This window comes from Silene latifolia, chromosome 6 (assembly GCF_048544455.1).
Source record: "Silene latifolia isolate original U9 population chromosome 6, ASM4854445v1, whole genome shotgun sequence".
NCBI classification, from domain to species: domain Eukaryota; kingdom Viridiplantae; phylum Streptophyta; class Magnoliopsida; order Caryophyllales; family Caryophyllaceae; genus Silene; species Silene latifolia.
In genome coordinates, this window is record NC_133531.1 from 121,238,019 (window position 1) to 121,262,091 (window position 24,073).

At 41.0% G+C, this 24,073-nt stretch overlaps 2 protein-coding genes across 2 annotated transcripts; both read left to right on the plus strand.

Annotated features, from left to right (window-relative positions):
- Positions 1-19,916: 19,916 nt before the first annotated feature.
- LOC141588580 (uncharacterized) lies at positions 19,917-20,798 on the plus strand. Its single transcript, XM_074410013.1, has one exon. It carries the CDS (start codon positions 19,917-19,919, stop codon positions 20,796-20,798), a length of 882 nt encoding a protein of 293 aa, XP_074266114.1.
- Positions 20,799-20,877: 79 nt separating this feature from the next.
- Positions 20,878-21,685, plus strand: LOC141588581 (uncharacterized). The gene is made up of 2 exons (XM_074410014.1): positions 20,878-21,358; positions 21,468-21,685. The coding sequence occupies exons 1-2, from the start codon at positions 20,878-20,880 to the stop codon at positions 21,683-21,685; spliced, it is 699 nt and encodes a 232-aa protein (XP_074266115.1).
- The last annotated feature ends 2,388 nt before the right edge of the window (positions 21,686-24,073 follow it).

The following is a 24,073-nucleotide window of genomic DNA, read 5'->3' on the forward strand; positions in this document are numbered from 1 at the left end:
CCGTCTGCAGAATACTAAAGCCAATCAACAATTCGGCAAATTTGTCGAACTTCTGAAAAGCTTGGAAGTCACTGTGCTATTCACCGAGTTGCTGACAAAGGTACCCTCTTACCTTAACTTTATGAAAGAAATTTTATCGCGTAAGAGGAATATTAGTGATAGTGAGACCGTAGCTTTGACTGAGGTGGGGTCAGCCCTATTTCAAAATAAGTTACCTCTTAAGCAGTCAGACCCGGGTAGTTTTTCAATTCTGTGTCATATCGATACCCATTTGATTGATAACGCGCTATGCGATTTAGGCGCTAGCGTGAGTGTCTTACCGTTGTCTCTGGCCAAGAGACTTGGTTTGACAAAGCTGAGTTGCACCAACAAGACTGTCCAGATGGCCGACCGTAGTATATCACGGCCACTAGGTATAGTAGAAGACGTACCTGTTTAGATCGGGAGGTTCTTTATTCCCGTTGATTTCGTTGTCTTAGACATCCCCGAAGATGCACACACCCCTATTATTTTAGGGAGACCATTTTTGTCTACTGCCCGTGCAGTTATAGACGTCAGGGGGAAGACTTTGACCTTTCAGGTAGGGGACGAGGAGCTGATTTTTCATCAGTCTAAGTTCCGGAGGGCTCCTATGCAAGCTCAGCCTTACAATGCCCTCTCTTCTATTGACCTTATTATTGACACTCCAGATGAAAATTTGGAGTATTGTGCTGCTATTGTTACCCCTCCGCCTCAGATTGAGAGCAAAAAGGAGGAAAGTTCATCTGTTTTCCTTGCTGCAGGTACAGATGAAAGCAATGAAGGAGCTGTCAAGGGACATGGTGCAATTACTGTCAATCAAATTGGAGATGATGACGCTACAGCTAGTGATAGAGGAGCAAGGATGAGGAAAGTTTGCGCTTATGTGGATGTGAACTACTCCCTTTCTATCGTTTCAAATGATAATTCATGCTCATGGAAGTTGAAGAGGACAATCAACGTTGCTAAAATGACGTCCTCCAGTCAGGAGCCCTCCAAGGGGCTACTGAATTGCTTTGAAAATTGAGCGGGGAAATGCTCCGTGTAATACTTTGTAATAGATAATTTTTGAATTTTCCGTTGAATTTGTTTTATTGATTTTAATTAGGACAATTAGTTTATAGACTGTTTTTAGCGTAGATTTAAGACTATAGACTGTTTATATGCGTATTTGGTATGTTGGGATATTTTTGCACGTGTTTTTATGCAGGTTTGGGGAAGTTTTACGCAAATATAAAGGAAGAAAGACGAAATTCAAGAGCTTACGCGAGAAAAGAGCTCGATCGAGTACTTTTTGTACTCGATCGAGTGAAAAATGGACGATCGAGTGGTTCCTGTTCATTCGATCGAGTGAAACATAAAAGGGGACTTCTCGATCGTGTAGATTTCTACTCGATCGAGCAGATGAAGCATCAAAGTGTTCGATCGAGTGGTTTAAAACCACTCGATCGAGTAAAATGGGAAGGACGCAGGGAGTTTTTCTCCTTTAACTCTTTCTTTTGTTTCATAATTCATTTTCCCTTAATTTTTTTCGTCTAACCCCTATTTGCGTTAAAAAAAAAAACTCCCAAATCCCCATATTTTCTTGCCCAATCTCCAAATCCACCACCTACAATCTGTTGCTTGATAATTAATCTCTCATAGCCCCTTAATTTCCCCTTGATTGGTGTCCGTTTTCTTGGTTTTAAAGAGGGTTAGGGTTTGCTGTTTTGAGATCGAAAAATCGCTTGTTTTGCTTGTTTGATTGAAGATTAATTGCATTTGTAGGATTTATATCATCAAGTAAGTGATTTCTACTCCCTCATTACTTTTTAATTTCGATTATTTTGAATTTTATGAGGTAAAATTGAAATTAGGGTTCGAAAATCCATTGTTGGTCGACTTTTTCGACTTTACTTGTCTTTATTGGCCCTTACTTGTCTTGCTTGATGATCAATCCCCATTCCTCGCTGTTGTTGCTTGTTTAATTCGAATATTGTGCGAGATTTCGCGATTAGGGCTGTTTAAGTCGAATTTTTCGACTGTCAGACGGGTTTATATGCTGCCTTGCCTTAATTAACCTCAGTTGTTGCTTACTTACTACTGTCGTTACCTGCTATCCCGTTCCCTATCGCGGTTTGCATGCTATGATTCGAAATTTTGGAGGATTGTTGGGAATTATGTGCTGTAGGTCGAAAATTTTCGACTGGTAGGGGAATTCTTTCAGGTCTAACATGCTGGTTCTTGCTGTTTAGCCACTGTTAGCCACTATTTTTCTTATCATACCCCCTGCCCTATGTTTACAGGATGGAGTCTAGCTCGTTGCCTTCTACCAGCTCCACTTCTAGCCCGTCCTTGAGTGAGACGGTGGCCCCTACTGTTGCCACCGCCTCCGCTTTAGTCACTACTGCCGCCCCAGTGTTCCTAGTTTCAGCTGCAGGTACAGTTTTTGCTCCAGCTAGCTCTGCTGCTAGCTCAGTTCAGGCTGCCTCTTCCTCTACGGCCACCACCACTGCTAGTACTGCTGCTAGTCTCTCTTTAGTGGTGGCCATAGCAGCCACTAGTTCTACACCAGCCACTACTTTTACTCCTGTGGTGGAATCGCCAGCAGCTGCAGCTGCTTTAAGAGCAGCCCTGGTCCCTCACACCGTCACTGCACGGGCTACTACTTCGGGTTCCAGAGGTCGGGGTCGTAGACAGTCTCGTTCTACGCCAGCTCCAGCCACTTCTACTTCTACTGCTTCTACTTCAGCTGCTGCTCCTTCTACTTCTGGCACGGTCACAGTCCGAGGGGACACTTCCCTCGACTCTCACCCAGATTATCCGCAGGTACATTTTGTTAACGCTTTACATCGTAAGAAGTTTTATCACCTGCTAGGTTGTGTGCATGTTCCTTCCCGATTTCTAGAGAAATCGACACTTGAGAGACTCAGCATTTACGAGTCGGTTTGTGCTTTACTACAGGGCACGGGGATGGCCGGACTCATCACTATGAGCGGCCGTACCTTTTTAGAGCTGAGCCTCGAGTTTCTCAGCTCCTTTACCTTCTCCTCCGGGGCACACGATGCTGACCCCACTAGCTCTTCAGTGTCCTTCCGGTTGTTTAACCGGACCTTTCCGATGATCTTAGGGGAGTTTGATAGGTTACTTGGCCTTACCTCTACGGGCGAGACTGCTGCCCCTAGGAGGGTCCATCGTCAGCTTTGGCGGACCCTGGCCCAGACCACTTTTAGGGAGCGAAAGCTCCATCAGGTCCACCTTCCCCCTGTCCGTTGTTTCCTTAGACTGATTGGGAGCACTATTTTCGGCCGAAAGGTGTAACACCCCCATACTCCAAGTGCCTTACCAGGACCACTCAGGTATGAAGACATTACCATCTCGGTTACCCGAGGCAATGATAATCAAATAACAATGAAGAAACAACGTTTATTATAAATACTTAGCGAAGAGTTACAAATCTCAAAACCAAACCAAAAGTACGATACATTTTCTCAAACTGACTGTTCTAACTGAAATGTAAATACTAATAAGCTACAGCGGAAGACTCCTATCATCATGTCGTGGCATCCCAGCTATCCCAGTACTCATCTCAATACCTGCTCAATATCTGCTCACCATCCCGGAATGGATCACCGCAGGTTTACAAAACAACACCGGGTCAGTACTAATCACACAATTCAATATATACTAACAATAAGATAAACAAGAACTTAAGCGCACACACACACACTCACGTCAAATCCAATCATCTCAATCACTGACTGTCCACTGGACCAGCCCTGCCAGTGGGGGACCGCAGCCGTACCCACCAAATCCCCACTCCACATAGTGAGCGATAACCCTGTCCATTAATGTGCACATCCCTTCTGTGGCGGGTTCCACAGAAGGCGAAACTAGGGCGTGAAGCCACTCCCGCAAGTGACCCCACTCAGCCGAGGCCACGCCTCGCGAACCATCAACAACGATCACAACCACAAACACAATACAATTACCATATCAAACAACCAAACATAATATATCAACCAATATCCCATTATGGGACTAATACTGAGTAGGAAATCCTACCTGGTATGCACACAATCAGACGGTCTCTACTGCTGAGTCAAAAAGCTTCTTCTATGAACCCTCCTCCTATCATACAACACATAGAGGCTACCAAATCACATACTACTCATAAACCCCCAAATCTCTAAATTAGGGTTTAACCAAATCAAAGGAAAGACAATAAAAAGGGTACATAGATCTTACCCTCGACGCAAGGAACTCAACGGTATGAACAACGATAAGAACTGACCCTCCAAACTCCGGGGATTGCTAATAATGCGATTAAGAAGATGAACTTGCTTGCTTTCTCTCTTAAACAGTAATTTAGGTTTTGTAAAAGTGATTTAGAATAATGACGACAAAGCTTAAATACCTTAATCGCATAATTAACAAAACCCGAGAAAACTCCCCGTAAAACCGGCTACTCGATCGAGTACCCAAGGTACTCGATCGAGTACCCCCTTACTCGATCGAGTGCCCCAGCTACTCGATCGAGTACCCAACAGGTCAGAAACTTTTCTAAAACGCAACTTACCCTTACTCGACAGAGTAAGGCCTACTCGATAGAGTACCCCAAGACTTACAAATACGGAGTATTACAGTCTTCCCTCCTTAAAAGGAACTTCGTCCCCGAAGTTCAAACCACTACTAAACAAAGGTACTCCCATAACATTCCCGGCTCAACAACCACAACAAAATTCGACATAAAACATGTTACTAACTCAACTCATCCCGACAAACATCCCGACACAACATATAAAAGGGGTATAAAACTCTTAAAAACTGTGCGCGATCATCTCCTACCCCCCTAAAAGAAACAAGGTTACGTCCCCGTAACCATACATACCTGATCAAAAAGGAAAGGGTAACGCTCTTTCATAGCCTCCTCGGGCTCCCACGTAGCTTCCTCGGTCTCGTGGTTAGACCAAAGGATCTTGAGTTTAACTGTCTCACCATTCCTAGTCTTTCTAACCTTTCGGTCTAGAATCTGTTTAGGCACCTCAAGATATGATAAGGACTCATCAAGCTCTAAGTTCTCGGCCTCTAACACATGTGACGGGTCACTCACATACTTCCGCAGCTGCGATACATGAAACACATTATGCACTCTCTCTAACGCAGCTGGTAAAGCCAGACGATAAGCAACTTCCCCAACTCGCTCTAAGATCTCATAAGGTCCTATAAACTTCTGACTTAGCTTGCCTTTCTTCCCAAATCTCATAACCCCACGCATAGGAGACACTTTCAAAAGAACTTTGTCCCCCACTTGAAACTCTATGTCTCTGCGATGTAGATCTGCATAACTCTTTTGCCTATCCCGAATTTGCTCTCATCCGTTCCCTGATCATCTTAATCTGTTCCACCATCTCATGCACCATCTCTGGTCCTAAAACCACTGCCTTAGCACTATCGTCCCAACAGATTGGACTCCTACATCTCTTCCCATACAAAGCCTCAAACGGTGCCATACCAATACTAGTGTGATAGCTGTTATTGTAAGAAAATTCTATCAAGTCCAACCTCTGCTCCCAGCTACCACCAAAATCCATCACACAAGCTCGCAACATATCCTCAAGAGTCTTGATTGTTCTCTCAGTCTGCCCGTCTGTCGCAGGATGAAATGTTGTACTCATCTTCAAAGTTGTTCCCAACGATTCCTGCAACTCCTTCTAAAACCTCGATATAAACCTCGCATCTCTGTCAGACACTATGTCCTTAGGGACTCCATGTAACTTCAGCACGTTCTTTCGATAGGCCATAGCCAGTTGTGCCTTAGTCCATGTATCTTTCATTGGAACAAAGTGAGCTGACTTGGTCAGTCGATCCACTATTACCCAAATCATGTTGTTACCTTGTTGACTCTTTGGCAAACCCACAATGAAATCCATGGAAATGGATTCCCACTTCCACTCAGGTACCTCCAAAGACTGAATCTTACCTTGTGGTCGTCGCTGTTCCCCTTTAACTCTCTGGCATGTCAAACAACGGGACACAAACTCAGCTGTCTCTTTCTTCATCCCAGGCCACCAAAACGTTTTCTTCAAATCCTTGTATAGCTTGTCACCACCTGGATGTACTGAATATGGTGTACAATGTGCCTCTGCCATGATAGTCTTTTTCAACTCCTCATCATTAGGAACACACCACCTACCATCAAACCTCAAACTACCATCTGTATGAATAGAAAAGCGGGACACTGTCCCTTTCTCTACTCCAGCTCTCCACTCCACTATCTTAGGGTCCAACGCCTGCTTACCTCGAATGTCATCATAAAACTCAAGATGTACTGTCATATCACCCATGGCATCTCCTTTCTGCATCATATGTATCCCAAAACTCGCTACCTCATCTCTCAGCCTCATCAAAGATAGAGCTGTACACAGGGAATGTACACTCTTCCTACTCAAAGCATCAGCTACAACATTGGCTTTCCCTTCATGGTAGATGATTTCCATGTCATAGTCGCCTATCAGCTCCATCTACCTCCTCTGTCTCATGTTCAACTCCTTCTGAGTGAAGATGTACTTGAGACTCTTGTGATCAGAAAATACCTTAAAGATTGCTCCATAAAGGTAATGTCTCCATATCTTGAGAGCAAACACCACCGCACCCAACTCCAGATCATGAGTAGGGTAGTTCTCCTCATAAGGCTTCAATTGCCTAGAAGCATAGGCAATCACTTTACCATTCTGTATCAACACACATCCCAACCCATTCTTCGAGGCATCTGTATAAACCTCAAAGTTCTCAGTCCCTTCAGGAAATGCTAAGACAGGAGCTGTGGTCAAACGCTCCTTTAGTGTTTGGAACGCCGTCTCACAACTCTCATCCCAACGAAACCTGTTCTCTTTCCTCATCAACGCGGTCATAGGTCTAGCTATCTTGGAGAAATCTTTCACGAACCGTCTGTAGTATCCAGCTAAACCCAAGAAACTCCTAACCTCAGCAACATTCTTCGGTGCTTCCCACTTTGTCACTGCCTCAATCTTCGCCGGATCCACAGCTACCCCATCTTTAGAGATCACATGCCCCAGAAAAGCAACTTTCTCTAACCAGAACTCACACTTAGATAGCTTAGCATACAACTCATGGTCCCTCAAAGTTTGCAACACGATCCTCAGATGCTCCTCATGCTCCTCCTTAGTCTTAGAGTAGACTAAGATATCATCGATAAATACCACTACAAACTGGTCCAAGAACTGTCTGAAGATTCTATTCATCAAATCCATAAACACTGCCGGAGCATTAGACAACCCAAACGGCATTACCACATATTCATAATGCCCATACCTCGACGTGAAAACTGTCTTTGGTATGTCCACTTCTCTAATCTTCACCTGATGGTACCCCGACCTCAAATCAATCTTAGAAAAGACTGATGCACCACTCAACTGATCAAACAGGTCATCTATCCTTGGCAAAGGATACTTGTTCTTTATCGTCACTCGGTTCAGCTCCCTGTAATCTATGCACAACCTCAAACTCCCATCTTTCTTCTTCACGAAAAGAACTGGTGCTCCCCACGGCGATACACTTGGTCTAATGTATCCCTTCTCTATCAAATCATCCAACTGCTTCCTAAGTTCCTCCATATCCTTAGGACCCATGCGGTACGGTGCCTTAGAGATTGGCCCCGTCCCTGGTTTCAACTCAACGGTGAAATCTATCTCTCTTCCCGGCGGCAACCCCGGAATCTCCTCTGGAAACACATCGGCAAACTCTCCCACTACTGGTATCTCATCCACTGTCGGACTCTCTATCCGGTCATCTCTCACATGGCACAGGATCAAAGGGCACCCCTTCCTCAGATAAGACTTCAAGGTAATTGTTTGCAATCAACTTAACTTTGGGTTTGACTAGAAACCCACGATAAGACACACTAACGCCCTTAGGACCTCTTAAAGACACTTTCTTTTGATGACAGTCTATCTTAGCTTTATACTTTCCCAACCAATCCATCCCAACTATCATCTCAAAACCGTCGAAAGGAAACTCTAGCAAGTCTACAGGGAAATCAACTTGCCCAACTATCATAGATACATCTCTAAACAATCTCCCACATGATACAGACTCACCCGAAGGTATAAAAACTCGCTCACTAACAGACTCATATACCCTCAAACCCAACCGTTTAACATGACTCGAAGACACAAACGATCGAGAAGCCCCGAATCAAACAAAACAAAGGTATGAACGCCATTTACAAGAAAAGTACCGGTGATAACGTGCGCATCTTCCTCAGCTGCTTTCTTCTCCATCATGAATAACTTGCCACTGGTCTTCTGCCCACCTCCTTGGACAGTACTGGCTGAAGTGGTCGGCTTAGCACCCGGCCCTTGATTATTGTTGTTGTTCGTCGGTGGTTTTGATATGAATTACCGCCGTTGCGGTTGCCTCCACTCGGTAACTCGACTTCCCGGTTTGGCCATGATCCGGCCCGGCCTTTGTTGCTCGCGAAGCTCTGCGCGAGTCTCTCGGAAAGATCTGGTGCACTTGTGCACTCATGTCTCTTGTGGCCTACACCACCACAGCTATAGCAGGTCACTCCCCAACTATTACTCACACTTCCTCGGCCATTCCCAAAGGAAGCCCCAAAGATCGAACCACGACCTTAAGAAAACCCCTTAGGCGATTGTGGTTGCATTTCTTGTGATTAGATTGGCCACCACCCTCGCTCTCAGACTTCCTCTTCTCACCACCTAACCTCTCCTAGGCCATCTCCACCAACCTCTCAGCTCTCCCGACCCTCTCATAGGCTTCCTTAACATCGTAAGGACTCCCACGGGTAACTTATCCATAATCTTAGGGGTCAACCCCCCTCAAACCTCAACGCCGGGTTCTCCTCACTCAAACCCATATCCTCAAAGATACCTAGACTTCTCATTGAATTGCCCGTAGTACTCGGCCACGGACATCTCGGTCATCTTAAAACTGTCAAACTCTTCCCTCAACTTACTCCTCACATGTTCTGGTACAAACTCCTTCCTCACAGCCCTACGAAACTCCTCCCAAGGTATAGCAGGTAACCCTTGGTTTGTATATATTTCCTTAGCACTCACCTTCTTTGAATCCCACCACTTGCAGTTGCCTCCCTCGGATAGAACGCAGACTGTTCCACTCTCATCTCATCGGGACAAGTGAACCAAGTCTAATATGTTCTCCATCTCTCTCAGCCAACTATCAAGAAGATTAGGCTCCCCAACTCCCTTATATTCTTTCGGGTTAAACCTCGCTATATAGAGGCTGATTTTAGAGTGATCAACCTCCTTCTCCTTATCTTTATGTTCTTTCGGGTTAAACCTCGCTATATGTTCTCCATCCTCATTTACTTTCTTTAGGGTCTCAGTAAGAGCATCCTGGTGCTCTAACATCTTAACGATGTCATCCATGGTCATAAGCTCAGCTCTCGCATACAAAGCAGTCTTCTTGGGCGGCATCTTGAAACTATATATATATATAAGAAAGGGTAGATATGAACACACGTACTAAACTTCAAAACACGAAAACACGCCACCCAGAACCCACTCGATCGAGTGTCCAAACATACTCGATCGAGTAACGGGCTACTCGATCGAGTGCCCAACATACTCGATCGAGTACCCAAACATCAGACCCCAAACAGACCTTCTGATCTCTTACCTACTCGACCGAGTAGCCCCCTACTCGATCGAGTACCCCTAGTTACTCGATCGAGTACCCTAAAACTCGATTATGGACTCAAAACCGTCAAAAACCCACCCGATCGAGTCAGTCCCACTCGATCGAGTCATGCCAATTCATAAAAGCTACCCGCATGTTACGTCATATGCTAACATGCTAAACTTTATAAACCACATTATATTATAATAAACATGCTACGCATCTTTTCTACTATCTACGAGATCATTTCATCATGTTATTAAATGCCACGTTGTAAAACATTCAACATGCTATCATTCCATCAACAGTTTCCACATATTTCATTAACCTTTAACATTCTCAACCTTCAACTTCGAACATCCAAAAATTAACACATTTCATCACATTCTTACACAAGTTAACCAAACACACATACGACTCGACAAACACTCCCCCCATGTGACCGGTTCAAAGTTGTAGGGCGACCCCGCGACTTTAGGACGTCTCCCAAGCCTTTGCATTAGCTCCTACAACTTTTACCCGGGTTCATTTTAATTGACTCCCTATGTTCATTAGGTTCATTGGTTACAGTTTCAGGATCGTTGCTCGATACCATTTGTAACACCCCATACTCCAAGTGCCTTACCAGGACCACTCAGGTATGAAGACATTACCATCTCGGTTACCCGAGGCAATGATAATCAAATAACAATGAAGAAACAACGTTTATTATAAATACTTAGCGAAGAGTTACAAATCTCAAAACCAAACCAAAAGTACGATACATGTTCTCAAACCGATTTGTTCTAATCGAAATGTAAATACTAATAAGCTACAAATGCGGAAGACTCCTATCATCATGTCGTGGCATCCCAGCCTATCCCAAGTACTCATCTCAATACCGCTCAATATCCGCTCACCATCCCCGAATGGATCACCGCAGTTTACAAAACAACACCGGGTCGTACTAATCACACAATTCAATATATACTAACAATAAGATAAACAAGACAGACTTAATCACACACACACACACTCACGTCAAATCCAATCATCTCAATCACCGATCGTCCTTTGGACCGACCCCTGCCCGATGGGGGACCGCAGCCGTACCCACCAAATCCCCGCTCCACATAGTGAGCAATAACCCTGTCCATTAATGTGCACATCCCTTCTGTGGCGGGTTCCATGGAGCGCGAAACTAGGGCGTGAAGCCACTCCCGCAAGTGACCCCACTCGGCCGAGGACACGCCTCGCGAACCATCAACAACGATCACAACCACAAACACAATACAATTACCATATCAAACAACCAAACATAATACATCAACCAATATCCCATTATGGGACTAATGCGAGTAGGAAACCCTACCCGGTATGCACACAATCGACGGTCTCTCATCTTTGAGTCAAAAGCTTCTTCTATGAACCCTCCTCATATCATACAACACATAGAGGCTACCAAATCACATACTACTCATAAACCCCCAAATCTCTAAATTAGGGTTTAACCAAATCAAAGGAAAGACAATAAAAAGGGTACATAGATCTTACCCTCGACGCAAGGAACTCAACGGTAAGAACAACGATAAGAACTGACCCTCCAAACTCCGGGGATTGCTAATAATGCGATTAAGAAGATGAACTTGCTTGCTTTCTCTCTTAAACCGTAATTTAGGTTTTGTAAAAGTGATTTAGAATAATGACGACAAAGCTTAAATACCTTAATCGCATAATTAACAAAACCCGAGAAAACTCCCCGTAAAACCGGCTACTCGATCGAGTACACAAGGTACTCGATCGAGTACCCCCTTACTCGATCGAGTGCCCCAGCTACTCGATCGAGTACCCAACAGGTCAGAAACTTTTCTAAAATGCAACTTACCCTTACTCGACAGAGTAAGGCCTACTCGATAGAGTACCCCAAGACTTACAAATACGGAGTATTACAAAAGGAGCCGAACAACATGACAAACACCGAGCTCTCCATCCTGGGCGGTTACCTGAACATCGACTGTGAGGGTCCTTTTACCCTCAACATAGCTTACTTGACCGCCCAGTACCTTCAGAGCCAGGGGCTGAAGGAGACGGGAACTATTGCTTGCGGTGGCATAGCCACCATTCTTGCCCGTCGCCTCTTCCCCGTTTGGCCTCGTGACTTGCAGTACCTCGCGGGAGAGAGGCTACTGAGTCTGGATGCCATGCTTGCTCAGCATTGGCTGACCCCAAACTACCAGACATGGAAGATAGATGGCTTCCTGTCTGTAGACTTACCTTGTGAGACTCTCCCCCGTCTAGAGCCCCTTCCTACTGTTGCTAGGGGCGCCCGACTGCCACCACTGCCTGACCTTCTCCTTCCACTCCGACCTACTCCTTCTGCACCCGCCGCCAAGAAGCTGCGTCTTGAGACTGGAGAGGGGTCCACACCTTCAGGGAGTACCCAGCCTTCCACGGCTACTCCCATACCGACCCCTACTCCCACTACTACTACCACTCCTACTCCCACTGCCACCGACTGACACAGCTCGGCCCGGTCCTACCGGCTACTTTCGTACCACCTCCTCCCTTTGTGGCGCCCGCGGTCCTGGACCAAGGGGGCGCGGTTTACGGTTTGTTGCTTGGGGTTGCAGAGCGTCAGGCTCGTATGGAGAGGGACTTGGCTCTTGCTTTACACCCTCTGTACGAGTACCACTTGCGGCGACACCATCCGATCCCAGAGGGTTGGCCACACCCTTCCTTCTACAGGTACCCACCTGAGGGGTACCCGGAGTCGGCTGACGAGGAGTAGCTACTGGTCTACTCACTTCCCCAGTTTTCTGGCTGGTTTGGGGAAGTTCGCATTTTGTATGTATCTCTTACTCTTTTATTTTGTCTCCTTTTTATTTATTGTTTTTTATTTATTATCGGTTGTATATTCCCGTTCCCCTGTATATATCTGCTGGTGTATGCTGGAGAACAACGAGGGCGTTGTCCGTTTTGGTTTGGGGAGGGTATTGCATCCTTTTGAGTCTGCATTTGCATTTGTTTTGCATTCACTTTTATTTTTCAGCTTGCATTGTTTTTATTTCATTAAAAAAAATCAAAAATCCAAAAAAATTAGAAAAATTTCAAAAATTCAAAAATTTCACGTTTATTTTTGCATATAGGTTGAGTCGGAACGGTAGATTTCTATGATGATAATGCACTATAACTTGTCATTTTACTTGAGCCTTGCACTTCTTTTGATAGTTATTAGCTTTGTCATACGCATGGTCTACGAGTTTCTGTTCAAATTTAGCTGACTGTTTAGACTTGACCTGATAAATTGGCGACCTACTCTATAAATTCTGAGTTTTAGAGCCTTTTAACTGGTGACATTCATGACCAGTTCATTAGGAATTGAGAGTAGTACTCCTTGCATAGCATGTTCATCTTTTTTGCACTTTTATGACATTTAATTTCTCGTCAAATGCACATATTCGGGTTTGTGGTTGGTGTCACATGCAGGGAGGTGCTTGCAATTTTCCTTTTTCCTTATATTTTTCACCCATTTAGCTCCACATAAGCTAAAACTTGCCTTTTTCACCCATTAGCTACATCCCAAACTAAGCCTGCCTAGTCAAGCTAGTTAGTATATTCTTTTGTGGTATGTTTTTCCGTTGCAGTTTGGCCCGTATTTCTTGTTTTGGAGTTGGTGTAAGTATAGAGGAAGGAGAAAAAAGGAAAGAAGGAATTTAAAGAATTGAAAAAAGAAAAAAAAAGAAGACGTGAAAGGAAAGAAAAAGAAAAAAAAATGAAAAAGTGAAAAAAAAAAGAAAGAGGCTGGAAACGTGAGAATAAGAAGAGAAAAAGAAAAAGAAAGAAAAAAAAAAGTTGATTTGTTTCAGTTAGTTCATTCAGACGGTATTAAAAAAGGGAAGTTTGTGACTGTCTGACTCCTCCGTTTTATCCCAAATTTTTGAGGAGATTGTGTTTGAGTTTAGTGAGTTGTGTGCCAAATGAAAGGCACTTGTACTTAGTTTTTCAGTCAGTTGAGATTCGGATGGTTTATTATGGTCCTGTTAGGAACTAACTTGACGCTTTTACCTCCACATTTCCATAACATGTTTTGCCCTTTCTCACCTGAACCTCACTATTCCCATACTATTTGTAAGCCCTCGGCTGTGACGAACATTATTGGTTGGAGTGTGTGCATTAGTACTTGAATTGTCTTTCATTTTTGTTGCATGCATGCTATGTAGGTCGCAGTTAGGTGAGTAACTGTCTTTTCTTCTCTCTTTTACATATAACATTCACCCTTTGCTTCATGAGAGAAGAGTGACCACGAGAGAGTCCGATTTTGTTGGTCTTGCAAGGTCGATAGGTTGGCTATATTTACGAACAATGACTTATAATTCGTTTGCGTATTGACTGCTTAGCTTTAACTGTTAGTTTTTGTTGCATTAAATTGGTTCAAGTAGACAAGTTAAGCTAGCTCTGAGTTATCATTTCCGTTCCATTAGTTGAATTTTAGTTTACTCGAGGACGAGTAAAGGTTCGGTTTGGGGAGATTTGATACGTGCATAATATATAGTCTTTTTTAGCCTATTTCAGCACGTATTTCTATGCATTTTTATACTGTTTTTATAGTATTTTGCCCCGAATTGGCTACTTTGGTTCGTTTTGTCCATTTTGTAGAAATGAATGCGAAAGTAGTGGAATCGTACTCTTTTTCGTCCTTTTTGCATGCATTTAGAGGAGACGGGATTTTCCCGAGTGAGATACTACGTTTGGAAGCGTCAAGGCACGCATTATGAGGCATTCGGGCACGGACTTGAGCTGATTTGAAGTCAAAGAACTCGATCGAGCAGTTTCACCACTCGATCGAGTGGTTTTTACGTCCTCTGATGGTCGATCGAGTAGATTTCTACTCGATCCTTAAGTTGCTGAAAGACGAGTTACTCGATCGAGTAACTATCTACTCGATCGAGTAGATGCTGCTGAAGGTTTGCTCGATCGAGTGGTTTTATTCCACTCGATCGAGTGGTTTCGCCATTATGGGCTTTAATTAGCCCGTGTTATGTTTTATTTCGCAGAACTTTATTGCTTTCCTATTTAAACCTACGTTAACTAGGTTATTAGGGGGATCTCTTTATCTTTCATTTTGACTTTAAGCAGTTTACGCAACAAAACTTTATTACGTTGCTTTTCCCTTCACTGTAACCTTGCTCTTTGAATTTGCTTTGCTCGGATTTTGTGTTCTTTACGCCGAAATTCGCACGATTGTAATTCTTTCTCTTCTCTTAATATTAGTTAATCATTTGTTGCTTTAATTGCTTGTTTACTCCGTTTAATTCCTTTGCCCTAATTTCTCTTTTATGCATTTTAATTGTTATTTCATAATGTTTACTGCTGGAATTTTATCTGCTGTTAGTTTAATTAGCGACATGAGTAGCTAAACCCCTTTCATGTTGGATTAGGGGACCTGCGGTAGGAAAGTGACGATGTAGTAAATGAAACAGATGAATTAATTACGAGACTCTGTCACCATAGCAATTTAATTGTATTTATCGACTTAGTTGAGTGCACGCTTCTGAGTTATTCCTTAATCTGGCTAAAATTAATCCTAGATCGAAAGATTGGACTAAATAGGCCTGCTATGAACAGTAGACTACCTTGACGAGAATGAAAGTTAAGTTAGCGGTATTTTAGGATAGAAAGTGGACCGAAAGGACCTTTCAACATCCGTCTTACATTAATTCGTCTGAGTCATTTACAGCTGAGTCACTGGATTACCGTAGTGAACCGAAATCCTGACATGTCCCTCTCTATCTGATAGTTAAAACTTATTCTTACCTTTACTGCTCTTGCTCTGTATTTCTCTTTCCTTTAAATCTTGTAGTTTAGATAACAACTCAAACAACCCCCCCCCCTTTGTGACCAAATAGACGGACTTCTACAAATATCTTGCCTCCCTGTGGAGATCGACCTGACTTCCCTAGCTATATAGTTAGTTTATTTTTGACAGGTACACGACAGACGTGTCAGCCGTTGTAGTATTGTCAATACAAACCGAATAAAATAAACCATCTGACGTAAATCCAACTTTTCCATCATTCACATACATCGCAACATTCAAATTTTACATTCGTTGGCGGACATGGCAGTCTTTCCTTTTGCTTTTCATTATATTCATGATACGTTTACACTTTACAGGATGCTTGAGTTTATTTATTTCCCTGAACTTTTGCTCATACTATTGCCTATCTTCTCATCTCCTTTTATCGTTTTTTGGGTGATTAAAACCCTACCATGAAGTAGCCTTCTTTATTTAAACTTAACTCATTGTTAGTTTGCATATACTTTCTCATTATTGTGATAAAGTTTGCAAACTTGCAGTTGATGTTCATTGTCGTTAATGTTCATTGACAATGTACCAAATCCACACCATGGAAGCTGAAGTTCAATGATGTACATAGATTAAATCAAAACATTTACTCATCGGAGGAACATAACAAATTCGACCATTGGCGACGATGTCGACATTGCTTCAGTATGGTGGGTGCCATTTATGCAACTTATACTTTTTAACGTAAAAATGGCTTCAATTTTTATATGAAGACTTTGGAGAAATAATATATGGATCCACAATTGATCATACAACGTAAAATTGTTCGGCTTGGGTTTATCATTCCAATGTTAAGACTTTTGTTATGTTGATTATAAGTTTATCTTCACTGTATTTCCTATTTATATTAATAGAACAATTTAAAACTCGTACTATGTTTTGTATACAGGACTAAATACAATACATACGTCACGGTTATAAAAGGAGAGAGAGCGGTAATCGGTATAGATACATTCTTTGGATAATAGTTGGAAGACTTAATTTCAAGTTCATTTTGAATAGAAGAATGATGGAAGATAATAATATGTAAAAAAATATGTTTAGAATATGATGGAAGAAGTTGTTCATGGAGATTGGTTTATATATTAGGAGAGATAGTGTAACAACTGTTTCAACGAGGAAAGAAAGAATGCAGTTAACAGAGAGTTAATGGAATAACCATATAGGTCCTTAACGGAAAAATTTAATAGTATAAGTCCTTAACCGGAAAAAAAAATGAGAAGTTGAGGTCCTTCTCTTATACTTAATTTAAGTATTTAATGTTTTTGATTAATTAATTAATGTTATTATTATCTATTAAGTGTTTGACTAGTTCTTGTACCTGTGAAATTCATGTGAGGTTTATGTTTTAGTTATATGTCTAACGATAATGTATAATTTGTCAAGAAACAGGTGCTCGTCACGATGAAAGCGTTTTTTATTTGTTGTAAATATAGGAACTGAATGATCAATCTTTTTCATTGGGTATCTATCATTTAAAGAAAAGAACATAAATTAACATGTTACTAATTTATTTGGATTTGTATAAACTAATGTATTGCAATATTTTTTCTTTTTCATTTTGTTTTACTGTTTCACTTTTTCTGTGTGACTGATAGAAAAGTGGCAATGCCAAAATACAAACTACGTATTATTATTAGGTGAATAATAAAATTATAGAAAAATACGTAACTTTAATCAAAAACCTATATACAAATAATGGCCGAAGAAATTCTCAATGGAAATTTATGTTGAAGGACAAATCTGACTTTCAAAGATGTGCTTGTCGGCCGGCCATTATCAATTTTAGCAAGTCAAACAAGGTTCAATAATTAAAAGAGTAGTAACTAGTATATATACATCATCCATTAAGTCTGATACATATTTGTTTACATTATCTCGTTATAAATATTGGTATTTATATAGATCACGGAGAACGGTGAAAAGTCATGCAAAAATGATGTTTTAACCTAAATATAAGTTAATTCGCATTAAGATATTTTTTAAAGAGAAGGTGAAAAGCTTTGGAGAGATACAATAAGTGGTCACATAAATTAATGACAATATTTTTGGTACATAATGACAATACGAAATGTCCTGTCATTATTTTCTTTCCCTATCTTTACTATATTAGAAAAATGAGAAGTACCATGTGAGAAAAAAACACTAAAAATCTATGGGAGTTAATTGTGAGAAAATTATTGACTTTTTTACTTAGTTAATAAGGTTGCCACATGACATGTCCTAAGATAGTTTATTGCTCAACATCCCTTTCAATGTTATTATATATATATAGATCAAGATTATGATTTGCTAACGCGGTGTACGAGTGAAATATTGGGTTGTGAGTCAAATAAAAGTTAACAAATCAAATGTGCTTAATTTCTCTCTTGTTCCTAGTACCTTACTATGATGTTGCCACCTGCTATCAAATAAATAAGAGACCGAAATCTACTCATTTAATTAATGACCCGACGTGTCATCGTCATAACAGAATCTCATTACGATGGGATGCTTCCTTTGGGCCCATTATTTGTCCTCACTTAAGCCCAAAAGGAGAAGTCCTTGCTACTAAGTGGTGGGTAGAATCTATTATAAATTTCTCATGATCTCCTTATATTTTCCATGTGGGACAACATCACACACATTTCTTGGGGTGTTATATTATTCTCCACTTAAGAAGCATAACGTCCCCGTGAGGGGCGGACGTAGAGAGTAGCAACAGGTAGCAACTGCTACCCCATCTATTTTTTTTTTGAGAAAAGAATTATTTGCAACCCCATTAATTAACCAAATGCTATTAAATTTGTAATATGGAAAGTTAAATCTCCCTAAAAATAGTTGTGTTTCCTAAATTAACTCAACCAATATACAGAATACAAAATATTCCAACTTTTAAACTTAACAATATCATTTATTTTATTTGTTCCAAAAAAAAACGTAATTTATTTTCGCAGTACGTTTTTTACTCATTACAGTACATTTTGCGCATTAATTTCCATTTGCATACCCTTGTTTTCAAGACGTACTGTATCCAAAGAAAAAGAATCTACCAATCACCATCCACACCACCACCAAGCGCAACCTGCAACCTGCAACCACCACAGTACACTCTCAACCCTTGCCTCCACCGCCGGAGTCCTGTCGGTCAGCCGCCATGCTATCATCCCCCTTTCCCGTTGTAAGACCAACCACTGTCTAACCCGATTCCTTAATTTTGTTGATTTCCTCTCTTTTGATTGATTTTGCTTTGCAATTCGACAAACTTTCGAAATTAGGTCCCTGGCTGCTAACCGGATTTTGTATGTATGCATTAAATGCATATATGTCCATGGACATTGTAGATTGGCGGCATTTTCATTTGAGAAGGAATTGTTTTCATTTGTGTTGATTATTTTTTAGGGTATTTACTTAATTATCAATTGGAAAGTGAAAGTTCCGACTTTATTGATTGACGTCATCTCCGCACAAAGTTGTCCTCTTTGCGGTAGCGATGTAGGGTGGTGATAGTTGACGATGGTGGCATTTGGTTGTGGTTGAAGGCGGTGGTGGTGGGTGGCAAAGGAAATAAGAGAGGAAAATAAAGGAGAGGGGAAATTGAGACCAAGAAATGAGAGGGGTAGATTGGTCAAAAGCGTACTGTAACGAGTAAAATGTGTACTGCGAAAATCAACACCCAAAAAAAATTGCTCCTCGAAATTAGTACTTGCCGAGTTGTCGTCGTTGCTTCTTGCTTGCCCGATTCTTTTTCTTCCCCAAATCCCGCCGCCGACGCGCCGCGAAATTGATAGTCGCCATTAAAACTGATTAGCTTCCTTTGTTTCAAGGTAATTATGATTTATGAACTCTTTCTTTTGAAGTTAAATTAATGTTGTGATTTAATTTGGAGTAGTAATTATGATAGATGATTTGATAAATATGATAAACGAGCAGAGATTGAATACTCGGATAGTCGAATGATTAATAAAATATATGATTTATGAATTATGATAGAGGAATAACGATTTATGGGTAATTTGAGGAGTAGTTTGTTTAATTGAATAAATGAAGAGAGATATAAAGAGATTATGATTTAGGAGTAAAAGTTGCAGCAATGAAAATTGGAAAATTGAGTACAAAAGGAGAAAGAGTGTGGGTATGGTTAATGGTTCTGATTCTTCTGAAAAGTACTACTTTAATCTCTATGAACTTTCCACCAAAAGTTGTGCCTATAATAGAGTTTTAGTCAAACAATTTCCTCTTTATTTTGGTCATACTTTTGATCTTTCTGTAGAAAAGTACAAGTGCACAACCAAGTCTTTTTGTAAAAGCTTGGATAATGTTAATAGAATTTAGCTATTATAGATTTATGATTAAATTTTAGTAATTGTTAACTTGAATATATAATAACGATTAATATAAAATTCTCAGAATGAAGAGAACTAATACGACGCCTATTACAAGTTTTTTCCCGAAAAAAAATCACAATGATGATGCACAAAGTCACCGGAGTTCAAGCCCCTTAGATGAACCAACTGAAATTGAAGAGCCCCAACATGGTGATACCAAAATAGGTACTAGTTCCCATCTTTCCAAAGAGCCAATTTTAGATAGGTTGACCGATTTCGATGTTATTTCTCTTCCACACGATCCTGGGTTAAGGAGAAAGTTAACAGATTTCCACATCAATGATCGTGATATAATAAGAAGAGAGTATGTTCGAAGAGGTCCATGCCAACCTCGTGATCACAAATTTCCGAAAACAAAGCGTAACTTTGTTGTTGCGTGGTTTGATAAGTTTAAGCCTTGGTTGGAGTATAGTAAAGAAAAGGGTGCGACATTTTATTTTGTTTGTTATTTATTCAAAAGTGAATCCGTATCCGGTGGTGAGGCATTTGTGAATGGGGGGTTCAAAACTTGGAGCAAAACTGATGCATTTAATAAACATGTTGGTAATCATATGAGTGCTCATAATAATGCCATGAAGAATTTTGATGTTTTTAATAAACAAAAATCTTCTATTATGTGTTGCTTTGAAAATTACACCAAAGAAGCTAAAAATGATTATCGCATTCGAATGGAAGCTGCAATAGATGCATTACGGTTCATTACTCTACAAGGGTTGGCATCTCGTGGTCATGATGAAAGTGATGAATCCTTAAACCAAGGTAATTTCCTAGAGATTAGGAAAACATTTGCAAAGCGTGATAGTAATGTGGCTCGAGCTCTTTTTGATAAAAAGATACCTGGTAATTGTACTCTCATAGCACCTGGAATCCAAAAACAAATTGTTTTTCGCAAAGGAGACCACTAAGAAAGTCTTAGAAGAACTACATGGTGGGTTTTTTGGTATACTTGCCGATGAGTCAGCCGATATAGCTGATAAAGAACAAATGGCTCTTTATTTGCGGTATGTTGATTATAAAACAGGAGAGGTGAAAGAAAGATTTTTGGGTATTGTGCATGTGGGTGACACTACTTCCTTAACACTTAAAGCTGCGATAGAAAAGTTGCTTGGAGCAAATTCTCTTACTCTTTCTAGCGTTAGAGGCCAGGGCTATGATGGTGCTAGTAATATGAGAGGTTCAATTAATGGTCTTAAAACCTTAATCATGAAGGAGTCTCCTTCTGCTTATTATGTTCATTGTTTTGCTCATCTACTTCAACTTACACTTGTTGCAGTGGCTAAGAAAAATGTTGATTGTAGTGTCCTTTTTGATTCCCTTGCCACTTTACTTAATGTAATTGCAAGTTCTTGTAAACGTAAAGATATTCTCCAAGAAATACAAGCTGAAAATATTCTAAAAGCATCACAAAAGGGTGAACTTGTATCTGGAAGTGGCTTAAATCAAGAGAAAGGTTTAAGTAGGCCAGGTGATACTCGTTGGAGATCTCACTTTAAAACCATTTTGAGTGTGTTTGATTTATTTCCTAGCATTCTTGATGTTCTTGATGCCATTGGTGAATTTTGTGAATGCTATAGCTCTTGTTGATGTGACAACAAAGAATTTAAAGAAGATTAGAGAAGATGGGTGGATTGCTCACATGGAAAATGTGACATCATTTTGTCAAAAATATGAAATCAGTGTTCCTATCATGAGTGATATGTATGTGGTTCCGGGGAGATACAAGCGCGGAAAGAAACAAGTGGATAATCTACATCATTTTCGAATCGACGTGTTTTTGAGTTTGATTGATTAGATTGTGCAAGATATTGATGATAGATTTGATGAGAGAAGCAAAGATATGCTTATTTTTATGTCATGCTTCCATCCTAGAGATCGGTTTTCTGCATTTGATATTAGTAAATTGGTTCGACTTGCTCGCTTCTATCCTTGTGAATTTTCAAGTACCGATTTACAACATTTAGAATATCAACTTGGAAATTTTGTTGAAGATGTTCGAAGTGATGACAGATTTTAGAATTTAGAGAGTCTAAACGATATTTCCATGAAGATTGTTGAGACGAGAAAACAATTGGTACACATAAAGGTCTACTTGCTTCTCAAGCTTGTATTGGTTCTTCCTGTGGCGACAACAACTGTGGAAAGGGCTTTCTCAGCAATGACGTATATAAAGAATAAAGTTCGCAATAGCATGGGAGATGAGTTGTGGTTGCGTTTATAAAGAGAGATTTATTTTGTAAGATTAGTGGCGAAGAACTCGTAGACCATTTTCAAAATATAAGAACTCGCCGGTTACAACTAGATTAATATTTAAGTTTGTAATTTGGAATTCATGACTTAGATTTATTATCTCGTGATATTCATTTTTTTACAATTATGGGAAAATATATTTCACTACCCCTTATTTCGAATCTTGGGCCCGCCCCTGGACTCCCCGTTGTGTCTGGAAACATAACCGCTAACCCAGAATCCTTCCCCGCTAGCTGGGTGATCACAATGAAGCGTATAACCACTGCCTCTAATCACCACACGGTCGCAGGGTTACTCTAATACAACTTGCAATGACCAGACCCACCATTGCCGTAACACAACTCCAATAAGATCAGTTGCTCCTCTGGGCCCATTATTTGTCCTCACTTAAACTTAAAAGGATAAGACCTTACTATTAAGTGGCAGGTGAAATATATTATAAGCTTCTTATATATGATCTCTATGACACCCCCATATACCAAGGAGCCTTAACCAGACCTTCCCTAGCATATAAGGACATCACCATCTCGGTTGCCCGAGGTAAGTAATCATCAAAAGTCGATAAAAGAACAATTACAGTTATATTACAAGTGTTACAGCCAAACTACTAAATAAAGATATAACTTATCAACTATATACTACTTCTGTCATTACTCGTGAGGACTCATCCCAGCCCGGACTCCATCAATCATCCATGACAACACCTGCTAAGACTGACTGCTCACCAAAAGGGATCACGGCAGACACAACAGAACAAACAAGATAAACCACACAAGGTCAGTAACTGAGACAAGACACAACAACTATTACTAACATATTACAAAATACAACCAAACACACACACACAATCACAACCACACCAACCAATCTCCGTCACCGACTGTCCACTGGATCAGCCCTGCCAGTGGGGAACTGCAGCCGTTCCTACCTAAGCCCCTCTCATCATACCGAGCGATAACCCTGTCCCATTAATGTGCACATCCCCTCCCGTGGCGGGTTCCACGGAGGGCGAAACTAGGGCGTGAAGCCACTCCCGCAAGTGACTCCACTCAGCCGAGGACGCACCTCGAGAACCAGAGACAATCAATCAGAGATAGCTGCAATACTACAACAACCAACAAAACAACATACACCAACCGATTACCATGTATACTCAACCACACGGTCACAACGACAATATAACAATGGCACAACAACCGACACACTAGACAATCAACAGAAACTGAGTAGGCGAACCTACCTTTAACCAAAAGCAGCGATTCCTCGATCGACCATACAACATCAACCAAGTAAACAATCCCTATACAAACAGTATACAAGCCTATTACTACCAAAACAACCCTACAAGGAACAACATAGACAAAGATGATGACGATGACATACCTACACATCTCACAACGGCGTTAAGACCGCTACCCGACACAAGCAACCCATCCTCAAAGCACTAGCATCCTCAAAGGCTCCTATAGAAGGTATTTGGTGAAGGGAAAGGAGAGGGATGACATCTAGGTCTGAAAGAATGAGGAGGAAATGATTTGCGGTTTTTAACAAAACACGATTATAAACCCTCGCTGGAAAGACGCTACTCGATCGAGTGACTAACGTACTCGATCGAGTGCCCCCTACTCGATCGAGTACCCAAGCTACTCGATCGAGTAACCTCTACTCTATCGAGTACGACTCATCAAATCTAAAGGCAATCATGGCACAAGGTAACTCTGGCACGCATCATTAAGGGCTATTAGCTGCTCCCAAGGTTGGTCAACGTTGGTCAACGGGTCCCTAAAAGGACGGGTATTACAATCTCCTTTTCTTTCTATGTGGGAATACTTTCCATATATTTCTTGGGGTATTACAACTCTTATACTTTCACCTGGTATATAAAAGCAAAGAAACAAAGAAGTTAACAAATAAAAGAGAAATAATAGAAGTT

What these genes read in the sequence shown, in the direction of transcription:
- LOC141588580 (XM_074410013.1), top strand. Translation starts at nt 19,917, where the DNA reads ATGAAGAGAACTAATACGACGCCTATTACAAGTTTTTTCCCGAAAAAA.
- LOC141588581 (XM_074410014.1), top strand. Translation starts at nt 20,878, where the DNA reads ATGGCTCTTTATTTGCGGTATGTTGATTATAAAACAGGAGAGGTGAAA. An exon ending in GAAAGGTTTAAGTAGGCCAG is followed by an intron (nt 21,359 to 21,467) that starts GTGATACTCGTT and finishes TGAATGCTATAG; the next exon opens with CTCTTGTTGATGTGACAACA.